A 14930-nucleotide genomic window follows, 5' to 3' on the forward strand; every position below is an offset into this window, starting at 1 on the left:
ATTTGACGAAAACATAAATGACATCTTAAAAAAATTCCAGGTAATAATTTGCATAATAATAATTTATCGAAACATTAGTTGGAAAATGATATCAGTGCGAAACGTTGAGTTGGGAAATAACATTTCGCCTAAATAAAAATATGGGATAAATAGTTTGGGAGTTAATAATTTGCTAAATAATTTTCGCCGATACATTAGTAAACCACTAATGTCACATATGTCACCTATTTATATGGATCGGCGAGATCGCTAGAGTTGCAGTTGCAGGCACTGGTGGATGGAAGTGACGAGTTGTCGTTAATTATGGCGTTCTAAGTTAAAAATTACCTTCACTAAAAAAAGCCTAATTCCGTAAATGTCTTTGCTAAATTATCTAAGTACCTATTATTTTTCACGTTATTAAAGTGACAGTCTCGTAACACTCTCATATTAAAGTACAAAGCAAGGTTACGAGTTACGACGTGACGAGCTAAAAAGATAAGGTCCGACCTGCAGATCCAGGCATGATTTCCTGCCATTAATCTTTTTCTCTGACCTTCATCTGTTTAACTTAGATCACGTGTCTTGAATTGTATGCGAACTTTGAGCTAAGTACGCTAAGATCAGATGTGATCAACTAACAAGTACTTATCCAAGTGGAACCCTATTAATGTCGCTCCACTAGTTATAGGGTTTCGTTTGTCACTCTTGGGGTACGGAACCCTAAAAAGATATCTGTCCTATCACAAAAAATATCTAATGCTTATTAAAAGTGGCGAAACAGACCCCTAAGGACTAGGCCGCACTACGGCTAAACCGTCGCGGTTTTTAATATGTGACTTTATGAATCAAGTAAACTAATGCATGCGGCCGCGCTGGTGACTTTCTTTTTTTGTTGCGAATCGTTAATCGTTATGGTGCGAAACTGCTCTCAGTATTAAAAAGATCTACCCGCCAATCGGCGTGCGCCCGCGCGCAACCTTACCCGCATTCATGATCATTACCAAGGCCCATAGTTCGATGCTCGCCTTTCACTGCCAATGTTACCGTCATCGGAATTATGTTTTGATCGTAATTAATCATTGTGTCATATTTATTTGATTCCTATTTTATATTTTTAGAGTTCTCTAAGTTGCTGTTTGCGTTATTTAAAGTTTTTATTCAATCGTTAAAATGTCTAATGGCAATGCCGTGCATTACATAAGTATAATGAAGAATTTGTACCAGACTATAGTAAAACACATACTAAAATGGGTGAGTAGATTTGTGTGATTTAAGTAGCATATATACCTAACTGTTGCTGCCCGAAGTTTCGACTGCTTCCCGCGGGAAATTAGGACTTTTTTGGGATAAAAAACTGATGTTAACCTGACATGATCTGATCTGATCTGATGATCTGGTGTTGGCGACCGGATGGCCAAGTGGTTAGTGAACCTGACTACAAAGCTTGAGGTCCCGGGTTCGAATCCCGGCCGGGGCAGATATTTGTATGAATAATAAGAATGTTCTCGGTCTTGGATGTTGATTATGTATTTAAGTATATATTTATCTATATACTTAAGTATGTTTATCCGTTGCCTAGTGTCAATAGTATAAGCTTTGCTTAGTTTGTGACTAAGTCAATTGGTGTCAAGTGTCGCATAATAATTATTTATTTATTTTATAATAGTTTAGCTTTGTGAAAGATTTTATGGAATTTTAATCGTGCAGTAGTTAGGTACATATGGAGATTAATTATAACGTATGTAAGAACGTGTAACGTGTGTATGTATGTACGTATGTTTTTCGTCAAATGAAAATAAGGGTCATTCGAGTAACATCGCTAGAATGAAATAAAAAAATGCGTATGCGTTTTTATCTAAATAAATATACCTGCATATATTTTGACTGAATGAAAATACTTACGAGTAGTATTTGTAATAGTTATGTTTGTTGTATTACAAACTCACAAACTCACAGCATTTGCTATGTGCTATAGAAAGAAGCACATCTAGCTAAACTGAATTACCAAGATACGGTAGATCTCCTTAAAGCCTGCAATTAAACGCCTGTAAACACACACACACACAAACACACACACACACACACACACACACACACACACACACAAAATTATTCTTATTCTTATTTATTGACAACAAAAACACACTACATCACAACAAAAAACAAAGTAAAAACATAAATAGAAGAAGAGTGAAAAATTTGAGACATTTTTAATACAACCATTTTTAAACGAGTAATGATAGAGAATTATATTTATATTATATATAAATGCGAACGGTTGTTTGTTTCGCTTCCACGTTTAAAGTTTTAAGACCCTTAAAAGGATATAAGATAACATTTTGGAGCATACATCGGTGTACGTAGTTAAACAAACAAAGTGTGATCACAGACACAGAATTCGGAAAAATCTTAATTGATTGATACAGTAAAAAAATTGGTAAAAGTTATTAAAAACCGGCCAAGAGCGTGTCGGACACGCCCAAAATAGGGTTCCGTAGCCATTACGAAAAAATTAAGTACCTAATATTTTTCTAAAGATTTCGTATTTTATACGGAATCTTCCTAGTTTAGGTATATTTTATACCTTAGGCTGCTATTTAAGAGTAAAACTACTAATAATTCTCAAGCAAACTTAGCCGTTATAGTTTTTCTTGAAATTTTTATATACTTACCTACTTAGTACCATCCTGATTCCTGATTTTTTTCAAATTTTTCCATTCACTGGTTTAGATTTTAGAGGGGGGACGCTCGATTTTAATGAATATTTGCACTTTCATCATCATCATCATCTCAGCCTATATACGTCCCACTGCTGGGCACAGGCCTCCTCTCAGAACAAGAGGGCACTTTAAGTTAAGTTTAAGTAAGTTAGTTAAGTAAGTGAGGGCAGTTTAAGTTGAATATTTCGCAAAAAAATCAATAAATCAAAAAATTGTCTTAGCCAACCCCTAATGGGAAAAGACCTATCCAACGATACCCCACACTATAGGGTTGGCTGAGAAAAAAAATCACCGCCACTTTACGTCTATGGAAGGTACCCTAAAAAAAATTTTTTTTACTTTTTATTGTACCATTTTGTCGGCATAGTTTACATATATATCCGTGCAAAATTACAGCTTTCTGGAATTGATAGTCCCGGAGCAAAGCCGCGGACGGACGGACAGACAGACAGACAGACAGACATGGCGAAACTATAAGGGTTCCGTTTTTGCCATTTTGGCTCCGAAACCCTACAAATTAGATGATAATGACGGTTCAACTACCTATTTATTGAACTATAAATTAACATGCTCATACATTTGCGATTATCTAATCTCTAATTGAATAATAGCATTTTTATACCACTGAAAAAATATGTTAATTGAAATGATATTACTTAGAATGAATTAGGTACTCGTAAGCCTGCAGAATTGAGGAAGTCAGTTTGCGAATGTAACGTAATGTTTGTTTTTTTTTTTTACGGGACAATTCACACCAATTGACCTCGTCCCAAAGTAAGCTTAGCAAAGCTTGTGTTATGGGTACTAAGCAACGGATAAATATAATTATATAGATACATACTTAAATACATATTAAACACCCAAGACCCGAGAACAAACATTCGTATTTTTCATACAAATATCTGCCCCGACACGGGAATCGAACCCGGGACCTCAAGCTTCGTAGTCAGGTTCTCTAACCACTAGGCCATCTGGTCGTCTTAAAGTATGTTATACATAATAATATAATATCTGGGCGACGCTCGGGCTAAAACTCGGTTACCAAGCGTTTTCCCAGAGATAAGACCAAGCTAGATCGATTTTTCATCCCCGAAAAGCCCTACATACCAAATTTCATCGAAATCGTTGGAGCCGTTTCCGAGATCTCCGAAATGTATATATATAGATGAATGGCTCGTTTCAAGGTATTAGGTTTAATACCAAGATCTAGTTAAGTAAACCTAGTTAATCCATCATAGACCAATTTTGGGAAACTGTAAAAATCTGTATATTTGTACAAAATAAAATGAAATCTGTTGAGCAGTTACTTTAAGACCCTGGATATGGAAAAGTTTTCGTCCCGGAAAATTGCACAGCTCCCGAGGAATAGCGATAAATGATTCATTCGCAGACGTAGTCGCGGGCAAAAGATAGTGCCCTTATACTTAAATACCGGAAAACTATTTAGGAACGATAAATAAATAAATAAATGATACAAGGCGTACAAGAAAACCTATCTAATATTACGCGTATAGTGAATGAGACAACTTGACAATTTTGACATTTCGCGTCACGTTTGTGAGCAAGACTATCTTCTCGATACAACGCCATCTAGTGACATTTCACCTGTACGAAACCCTTGTGTTGCAGCCGTATTAATTGGCATAACTAACTAAGTTACATGCTCGTATGCACCTACCAGTATTGTACCTACTCGTACACAATATTAGGTATAGGTACACGTTGGCTTGCCATTTAAAAACTGGTTTCAATACTTCCTGCATTCGGATGCATATAATGCATGCATATGTACGATACTAACCCATTCGGCCGACTGGGTTACTGACACGGTAAATTTCAATTGTAATTTCCTCACGTACATTCCAAAAAGTTATAAGTAGGTGCAAGGCCAGGTTAGAACCCAAGCCGTTTCACAGCGTCTTTCAACATTCTTTTTTCGATCGAAGCAGGGAACAAACCGTGGATTTCCACTTAATCAGTTCAAAACAGCGTGCCGTGGGGTGGCCGTGGTGGCCTTGTGGTTTGTCCTATCGCCTCTCAACTACTCTCAAGCAGATGTTCGTGGGTTCAAATCCCGGCCCGCACCTTTTTCGAAATTCATGTGGGAAAATACATTTGAAATTTACCACGAGCTTTACGGTGAAGGAAATCATCGTGAGGAAACCTGCACACACCTGTGAAGTCATTCAATGGTATGTGTGAAGTTCCCAATCCGCACTGGACCCGCGTGGGAACTATGGCCCAAGCCCTCTCTTTCTGAGAGGAGGCCTGTGCCCAGCAGTGGGACGAAAATAGGCTGGGATGACGATGATGAGTTCAAAACACAATACAAATACACAAACATTGCAAGTTAAATAAGTTGAAGCTTGTAAAAAGTCAGTCACAGATAGTCACAATGAATGATGATACCATAAAGGTTATGAGAGATAAAAGTTCATTGGCTGTCCTATAATGACCCACTTCTATAATTGTCACACATGTGGTGCTTTAATTTACTTTTAATAATTAATAGAATTATATTATTATTTTATGCAATTTATTAGCGAAGTGTAAAAGTCCATTATAATATTTACATTATATTATAATAAAACTATTAGGTACATTGAAATTATTTATATTATTAAGAAATTTACAAATAAAAATAAATTACAAAATAAAATCAAAAATAAAATTAAAACAATAATGAATATCACTCAGAATTAACATTATATTAGCCAAAAAATAAGAAACCCAGCCAAGTGTGACTCGAACTCGCACACCGAGAGTTCGGTACGAATTTCTAGGTAAGTACTTATGACTTAATAACTCAACCATGTAATTATGTTGTGGCAACAAATGTTTTCTTACGGCATATTTTATCCCGGATAATATTAAAGTACTTGCGGGAAATAAACGAGATTTTCATATACAGTCAGATGACCCAGCTTGTAAATAATAAAGCAATATTGGGCATTTGGTCATGTAAATAAAAACGTTTTTGTCTCCTTATGCGAAAAATGCTTTTATTGTTATCCCGCGGGAACCATGCAGTTTTCTGGGTTATATAATACTACCCTATGTTCTTCCCTTAGGGGAAGAAGAAGAAGACATCATGTAAAGAAGTTTTAGTAAAACGGCTCCTTAGTCTTGATTATGACCAGACTGAAAAAATATTGTATCATCCTACTAATATTATAAATGTGAAAGTTTGTGAGTGAGTGAGTGAGTGAGTGAGTATGTGTGTTACTTTTTCACGCTTAAACGGCTGGACGGATTTAGATGAAATTTGGCGGAAAGTTAGTTTATAACCTGGATTAAAACATAGGATACTTTTTATCCCGATATTCCCACGGGATAGGGATAAAATCTCGAAATAACAACCGATAGGTTTAGAGTCATGGAATTTGGTATGTAGGTAGTTGGACGTCTGGAATAAAATATAGGTGACTTTTTGACCCGATATTCCCACGGGATACCTAGGGATAAAATCTTGAAATAACAACCGCTGGGCTTTGAGCAATGAAATTTAGTATATAGGTAGCTGGACCTCTGGAATAACACATAGGCTACTTTTTATTCCGATATTCCCACGGGATAGGGATAAAATCTCGAAATAACAACCGCTGGGTTTAGAGTCATGAAATTTGGTATGTAGGTAGTTGGATGTCTGAAATAACATATAGGCAACTTTTTGACTCGATATTCCCACGGGATACCTAGGGATAAAATCTTGAAATAACAACCGCTGGCTTAGAGCCATGAAATTTAGTGTGTAGGTAGCTGAACCTCTGAAATAACACATAAGCTACTATTTATTCCGATATTCCCACGGGATAGGGATAAAATCTCGAAATAATAACCGCTGGGCTTAGAGTCATGAAATTTGGTATGTAGGTAACTGGACATCTGGAATAACACTTAAGTGACTTTTTGACCCGATATTGCTACGGGATAACTAGGGATAAAATCTCGAAATAACAACCACTGGGCTTAGAGCCATGAAATTTGGTATGTAGGTAGCTGGACCTCTGGAATTACACATAGGCTTCTATTTATTCCGATATTCCCATGGAATAGGGATAAAATCTCGAAATAATAACCGCTGGGCTTAGAGTCATGAAATTTGGTATGTAGGTAGTTGGACGTCTGTAATAACACATAGCCGACTTTTTGACTCGGTATTCCCACGGGATAGGAATAAAATCTTGAAATAATAACCGCTGAGCTTAGAGTCATGAAATTTGGTATCTAGGTAGCTGGACGTCTGGAATAACACATAAGTACGCTACTTTTTATCCCGATATTTCCACGGGATAGTTTTGTAACTAAGGGACCCCATACATCCGTGTATTATTGTTATTATTATTTTGTAATTTTTTCTTTAATTGTATACTTACTGTAGTTTTTAAGTATTTTATTAGTACTTATTTTATTTTGAAAAAATGACTTTCTGCCAAGCTTCTTGCGGCGCATTCTTCTTGGCAATGATGGTCTTTCCGAAAGTGCTGGTATTTAAAAAAATGACGTGTAAAAGTGCCCATTGCGGCCTATTTACTGAATAAATGATATGAATTTGAATTTGGATAGGGAAATTTTTTTGAAATTTTAGCACTGGGTTTAGAGTCTTGAATTTTGTACAGTTATTCACAACACAACCTCAATGAAGACCACGATATAAATTTGGAAATTTCAATTGCAACTACCAGACCGAATAGTTTACGCGTGCGAAGCCGCGGGTAAAAGCTAGTATATCATAAAAATTAGTAGCCAAGGCAAGTATGGCAATATTTACTACACAACATATACACACTCACGCATGCGCACGCACACACACACACACACACACACACACACACACACACACACACACACACACACACACACACACACACACACACATATATATATATACAATATACACTCTCCTACTTTAATAATATTTCTGTCATTTAATCATCATCTTCAAAATCATTTCTCTTTTAGTAATAAATTTATAGTTTAATTGTGGAGACCTGGTGACCCGACATACAGGTTTCCCCTAGTTCGGGCACCACTCTCCACTGCACAAGTCTACCAGTTATAGTTTAAGGTCGTGTTTTTCTTGCTGTCACTGTATTTGTGGTGGATTTAATAAATATTTTTTACTTTTTTACTTTACATACTTTCGCATTTGTAGTATTAGTAAGGATTCAAAACATACAATGTTGTAAAACTATTGCAGTTATCCATCCTTCTTGGACCAATAATTACATTCTTCCGGTCAGTTAACTGTGCACTTATAAAAAGCACAGTAACATATTTCTAGGCTTAGATCAATGGATTTGTAACCTTTAATGCCTTTATAGGAACAAGGAATAACTTCCGCAATACACGACAATAGCGATTTGCTATTAAAGATATTTAGCCTTAGATATATCAGAATATCAAGGTTTATCCTTAGCACAGTTACTTTTATAGTTTACTAGGCTTTATTGGCTTTACTTGCATAAACTATTGGGTCTGGTAATTAATTGCAATTCCGAGATTTTATTGAATTCCCGTGGGAATTTCCTTGAATGCATCGTGGTTAATTCACATGGTATGAGTGTGAAATTTCATGTTTCTAGGTTTTAGATACAACATAAGTACTGTCGATCAAGAAATTCCTTTACCACCCTTTACCAAGCGCTGTTATTACAGTTGACAATTGTATTTATTTATGACGTTACATCACCCTTATTTTAACCTGAATAATATATTTCTAATGTATATTGTATAGGGACTAGTATTGAGTTCGCTAAAACAAAATCATAAGAAAAATAATTTAAGAACGTAACTTATTCCAAATACCGGAAAAAAGCGTTTGGTTTAGCATCACATAAAATATAGAGAAAAGGACTACAGAGAAAATTAAAAGGAAAAACAATGCGTTACCTTATTTAGTGTTGCCCTCGAGCGGGACCTAAGACTAAGAATATAATAATGAATGAGTATATCGTACCACGAGCTTTGCGGTGAAGGAAAACATCGTGAGGAAACCTGCACAAACCTGCGAAGCAATTCAATGGTGTGTGTGAAGTTCCCAATCCGCACTGGGCCCGCGTGGGAACTATGGCCCAAGCCCTCTCATTCTGAGGGAAGGCCTGTGCCCTGCAGTGGGACGCATATAGGCTGGGATGATGATGATGATATCGTATCCGCCATCTCAATACGTAAATAAAGATTCTAGACTCCACCGATTCGAAAGTAATTGTATTCGTAAGTCGTAATCATAATAAACTGCTTAGGGTTCAGTCGCTCAATTGCAAATACGGAAAATAATAGCCCAAGAACACATACAATCAAAGAATAATACATCGAGATAAAAGCGTCACAAGCAACGACAGGTTTTTTATTATTCCAACAAACAATAGAAGGCTGATTGTTACGTATAATCACACAAATAAAATTGATCTGTCAGTTTAACAACATCCCATGCTCAATTTTACTGCTTACAATATCTAACTGTGTATCTTTATCATAACGTTGCATTTTTAAACGCACAGGAATTACAGATAGAACTAGTTAATAGTCAGCCAGATGTACACGGCAAATGCAGAATTATGCACGTTTCTGCCATGACTCGTGACTGCAGCTGTAATAAATAAGCCAACAGGATTTAAATCCGTATCTATTTAACTATGAATTTTGTCATGCTTTGTTACTAATATCAAAGCAACTTATTTGGATTTTAATCGGCTTTCAATTAAAGCAGGACTTTAACGGTCAGTATTAGAGTATTTCGCTATCTAAGGTATTAGATAACTGGACAGGATATTAACAATGTTGTTATTCTTAAAATTATACATATTTTGAGAGTCAGTAATTTTATGCAAACACAAAAAGTAACCAGACGTTATTTTTAGTGCTGTACGAGTAGCGACATCACAATAAATTATAATTGGTTATTTGGAGTCTTTTTGTATTTTTTATTTCAACTCCAAATTTGTTACTTTTACGGTCATCCCATAAAACCATATCGAAAATATAAACTGAGGCACGGAATACTGAGGACCTGGGTTCGATTCCTAGCGCTGGTCTCTTTTTCTGGTTTTTCTGTGCATCCATGTCTCAGTTTTCGATATGGTTTTACGAGATGACCGTAAAAGTAACAGGAGTTGAAATAAAAAATACTCCAAATAACCAATCATAATTTGATTGCTTAGTAGCGACATCTCGTCTGGGTGAGTGGTTAGTTCCGAAAGAGTGTACGTCTCTCGATGAGAGCGAAACATAGATGTCGCTAGTGCTGCTGCTTATGTAGCGTAGTAGAAAAAAAGCAACCTGAGAGAAATATGTGTGCATAGGAGAAGTTTATGTCAGTACTCCTGTCTAGTGGCAGTGTAGGGGTATGGACGCAGCACGGAATGCTGAGACCTGGCTGGTCTCTTTTTCTGGTTTTTCTGTGCATCCATGTCTCAGTTTGTATTTTCGATATTATAATAAATTTTAAGTTACTAACTACCAGATTGTAATTGATTAATGAATTTATTCGAGAAGCAATGAAAAAAACAATTCGACACGAGAGAGTGGCGGATCTGTGGTAATTGTCACTTCATCACAAATCACAACTGCGACGTTCCAATAAAATAACAAAGTGATAATTCACTACATGATACATTACGTGCTAATTTATTTTGTAAGGGTAAAATGTCGTTTTTGTAAATAAATCACACGAAAGTGAAGTTATAAGGGGATCTTTACTGACGAAACTTAAAGTCTGTAGGTAAAACTAAAATAAGCGGTACAGCGCGAAATATATTTCGTGACTGTTTATATTCAAGCACGAAAGTAGCTTAACCTTTGATACCTTGTCGCTGTGAATGGCAGCACGAAGGCAGTAAGAAATGATTCAAATTATTAACACAATCATAGGTAAAATAAGAGGTTCGGCTACTGTTAAATTTAACTGTGCTTAAATAATTCCATGACCAGAATAATTTCCCTTCACCTGGTCTGAATATCCTCTCGTAGTAAACAGATTGAAAGTGGATAGGTCAATCTAGTCTTCAACTACCATTTCCATTTAGCCATTGAGTGATGACGAAGTAGTAAACTAGGGTTGCCATAACTTCTAGGAACTAATACGGGACGGTTTCTCTTTTGATGCCCAAAACTCGTAAATAACATATGCAACGCCAATAGATAGAGATATGCTTTTCAACTATACGAGTACCATAAGTAGCGAGAGACAAACAATGTGTTTCCTAACAGATATACACCCTCTGATCTCAACCATAGCTGCTACCTATCAAAAGTAAGTATTAAATACACAAAGTTAAAATTATGCCTGCTCTATTTTGTCGAAATACGGGACAAATATGGGGCATGTAGTAATATGGGACAGGATGATCAATTACGGTGACAGTCCCGAATATACGGGACGGGTGGTAACCCTAAGCATAACAAAATGTCGAGGACGCAAGTAGTGTCAAGAGGAAGGTGTCTTCGGAGGGATTCTCCGCGCTTAAACAAACTTCTGTAGGTATCTTATCTTATCTTATCGTTAGGGGTCCTTGCGGATACACTTCGACCCGTAGGGATCTTTTGTGTAATTACCCCTCTTCGCACTTACTCTATTGCCTTTATCACCTCGTCCATAAATTGGATGATTTGACGTAGCGGTAGTGCCTTAAAGTCTCCTGTGCGGGGTATCCGTCGCCAAAGAGTCTCATTCTTGATCTGGCGAGGGCGTCACATTCACACATAATGTGTTCCATTGTTTCGTCTTCCTCGCCACATATCCTACAGACTTCATTGTCCTGTAGTCCCATCTTTACTAGTATGTGTTTAGTATTGAAGTGACCTGTGAATGCCCCGACGATATGTCGGAGTTGTTTCCTACTGAGTGTCCAGAGTTTTTTAGTCCAGCTTGTGCTGACATTTTCGAATGAATCGTTTTGAATGCTTTAGACCTTCCAGTGTTTTTCCACTCTTGTTGGTGTTTAAGTTTGGTGTGGTCGTTTATGGCATTCTTCATGGTTCCCTGTGAGAGTCCCACATACGGCTCGGCCCTATGTTTTTGTTCATTTGACCCTTCCCTTGCTAGCTCATTTGCTTTTTCATTTCCGATGAAGCCTTTGTGTCCTGGGATCCAAACCAGTCTCACTCTATTGCGTCTGCCAAGCTTGTTTAGTGCTTGTACTCCATTATAGATCAGTCTTGAGTCAACCTTTGGCGATGTGAGCGCCTTTAGGGCTGCTTGACTGTCACTGAGTATATAGATGGTTTTTTCCCTTACTTCCTATCTATATTCTCCTGTGCACAGGCGATAATTGCATACGTCTCTGCTTGAAAGACAGTTGCATAATTTCCCATGCTTACGCTACTGTTAAAGTCCTTGGCATGAATGCCGGCTCCTGTACCGGATTTCATTTTAGATCCATCCGTGTACCATGAATTTCACTGCCTTCCGGCAGTGTCAGTCCTTCTGCCCATTCAGCCCTTGTGGGAACATGAACCTTGAAGTTCCTTCGGAATATGTACTTTGGTTGCATTTTGTCGCAAGGTAAGTAATTATGAAGAGTAGTTTGGATAGCTGAACTACTCTTCTATTTTATTTTCAATAATAATATAAACAACTACACAAACTATTTTAAAATCGCCCACTTATCTTAATAGGTTACATTACTGGTCTCCAAATATTAGGTTATCGTTATACTGAACAAAAATTATATTTACACTATGCAATGACATACAAATGATTAAACGATTAAGATATAAAATATGCCAATCAATGAAGTATGCAAATCAATAATCATTAGTTTTTGCGATCTAGAATGAGGAACTGACTGAAGAAACGCGAAACAAAAAATGATTTTTCTTGGGATATATATATATATATACGCAAGAACGCAAAAACGGCTAAAATTTATATTCAACTTTGTAAAAAAGATGTGCATATTTATATGTAGAATCTACCGCTCAGCAACTTAATATGCAGAATTGCAGATTATTGCACGATGAATTAATTGATATCATAAAACATTGGAGTTAAATAATAATAAATGCCTTTGTAGGTATAACTTGTTGGCAACTGTTAATAGTACATTGTGTCTTAAGGGCGGTAAATAACGAATTACGAACGCGAGTCTATTAGAAGCCCGAAGTCGAAGACTGAAGGCTTTAATGAGTCGATTTTCGTAATTCAAGTACCGCCCGTGCGACATATACAATGTGTTTCATCACATTTGCGAGTAGAATTTTATATTTCTAAAAGAAAAAATATAATTGTTTCAAATATTGGCGATACCTTAGGCTGCGCTCCTGGCAGCTCCGCCCTCCCCCTCCCGCAGCATGCGCCTGACGGGCGGTGGTTGCGTGCATCAGTACGGGCATTGACTCATTTACCGACCTTGGGCTTCATGACAACAAAATTAGTACGCACAATGACTCATTTACCGACCACGGGTTTCATGACAAGCACATTAAGGTCGAGGGTTTTATTTGGAGGGTTGCAACCAAGGTAGCCTGCATGTTACGACACTGTTTACGAGCAAGTGTGATGAAAAATATCTAACCGTAGCTTTGATTAAATGAATAGATACAAGTATTCACGGCACTAAATACAGAGAGAGATATTTGCAATACCAAACGGACCTTGTCGCACATAACAAAGATTAGGATTGGCGTAGATATTATCTTGTTAAAAGACTTGCACTGATAATTTTGCGTTGAAAGACAGTGGAATTATCTAACACTTCAGTTATACGCTCATCTGGCCCTATACTATCAACTGAAAATTCGAACTTGGTAGTAGCCCCCCCCCCTGGTTTTCTTTCAGATTCAGATTAATTATTTGCCAAGTAATCAACATTACATTTTAGCACGTCATTATATCTATGTACAGTCAAGGGCAAAGATATCGACACGGCCAAAGTTACAAAAATATGTATACACGACTTTATGCACTTGACATTAAGGTATACATATTTTTGCAACTTTGGCCGTGTCGATATCTTTGCCCTTGACTGTACATCATGCATTAAATTTCATTCAAATCGGATTGACGAATTATTGAAAACATTTAATTTTTATCAGTCCATCAGTTCGAGAAGGTTCGAAATAATATGAGAACAGTGGGTTGGCAGCGTCGCTAGACGTGCTGCCAATTTTTGAGTAAACATTTTTGGTATACCTAGGTACAGTCAAGTGTAAAAATAAGTATCTATTAGATCCACTCCAAAATACGTTATTACGGCCTTATTGCGTCTGTGGTGGGTATTTGAAACTTTGAATAAGTTCATATTTTTACACTTGACTGTACATTGCAGAGACGCTCGATCGGAATTTGAAAGGGTAAATTTGATCGGGATTTGGGGGGTTTATGAATGAGTTACGTTAAGATAACTACACCAGTCTCGGTCAGTAAGCAATATATATGCAGTAGATGCGTCAATGAGTTCTTCCCATAAATATATTCCCATATTATATCAGATACATTAAATATTATGATAATTACAATCATAAGGTATTCAAGGGAGACCAGATGTTTCTTTTAATATCTTTGTAAAATTATAAAGCGAGTGCGTGTGTGCGTGCGTATGTGAGTTTGTTACTCTTTCACTCTAAAACGATGCGAACACGACGGATTGGGATGAAACTCAGTATAGGTACATATACCCAGCTATCATAGCAAAAAGTGTTGCTGCCCAATCTGACATCAATCACAATCGTTTTCATCATTTCTTTCCGTCACTCGGTTTAGGACGATGATAGAAAGAGATGAGTAATGCGATCGCGAGAGATTGAACAATCAATACGACCACCGGTAAATTAGTCGCTTTTACTGACACCCACGGGAGGAGAACAAATATGTCTTAATTGACAAGATTTCATATTTCTAAGACAGACGCTGATATTATGTATGTATGTATGTATGTAAACTCTTTATTGTACAAAAGAAAATTAACAAACAAACTTTAAGATACTTGTACAAAGGCGGACTTATCCCTTTAAGGGATCTCTACAAGTCAACCTTTGAGTGGATGAGAGGAGAGGAGCAATACGTTAGGTTATACGTTACGTATATTTTTAAAATTTCGCTTCGATTATTAATTAATTCAGTACAATTTTTTTAAGATGTGCTTATTCTAAAAGGGCATAACTTCAAAACTACCACACAATAGATAATTACTTTTGTCTAGTCTCTATTTAAAAAAAAAGATCACGTGAATCTGACGTAGACGTTGTCAAAATTATGACAGCTCCTTTTTCTGGTGAAAAAGGCAA

General features: G+C 36.7%; 1 protein-coding gene across 2 annotated transcripts in view; it reads left to right on the top strand.

The window, feature by feature from the left end:
- The window catches only part of LOC141429739 (arylalkylamine N-acetyltransferase 1-like), a 43589-nt gene that overhangs the window by 9036 nt on the left and 19623 nt on the right, over nt 1-14930 (top strand). The window contains exon 1 of one of the 2 annotated variants that reach the window (XM_074090225.1): nt 984-1233. The exons of the other annotated variant lie outside the window; for it this stretch is intronic. Coding sequence (XP_073946326.1) covers nt 1153-1233 — 81 coding nt within the window. The 5' untranslated portion in view covers nt 984-1152. Of the gene's footprint in view, nt 1-983; nt 1234-14930 lie in introns of those variants that run through there. 2 annotated transcript variants of the gene reach the window in all.

This window comes from Choristoneura fumiferana, chromosome 7, assembly GCF_025370935.1.
Source record: "Choristoneura fumiferana chromosome 7, NRCan_CFum_1, whole genome shotgun sequence".
Lineage (NCBI taxonomy): Eukaryota > Metazoa > Arthropoda > Insecta > Lepidoptera > Tortricidae > Choristoneura > Choristoneura fumiferana.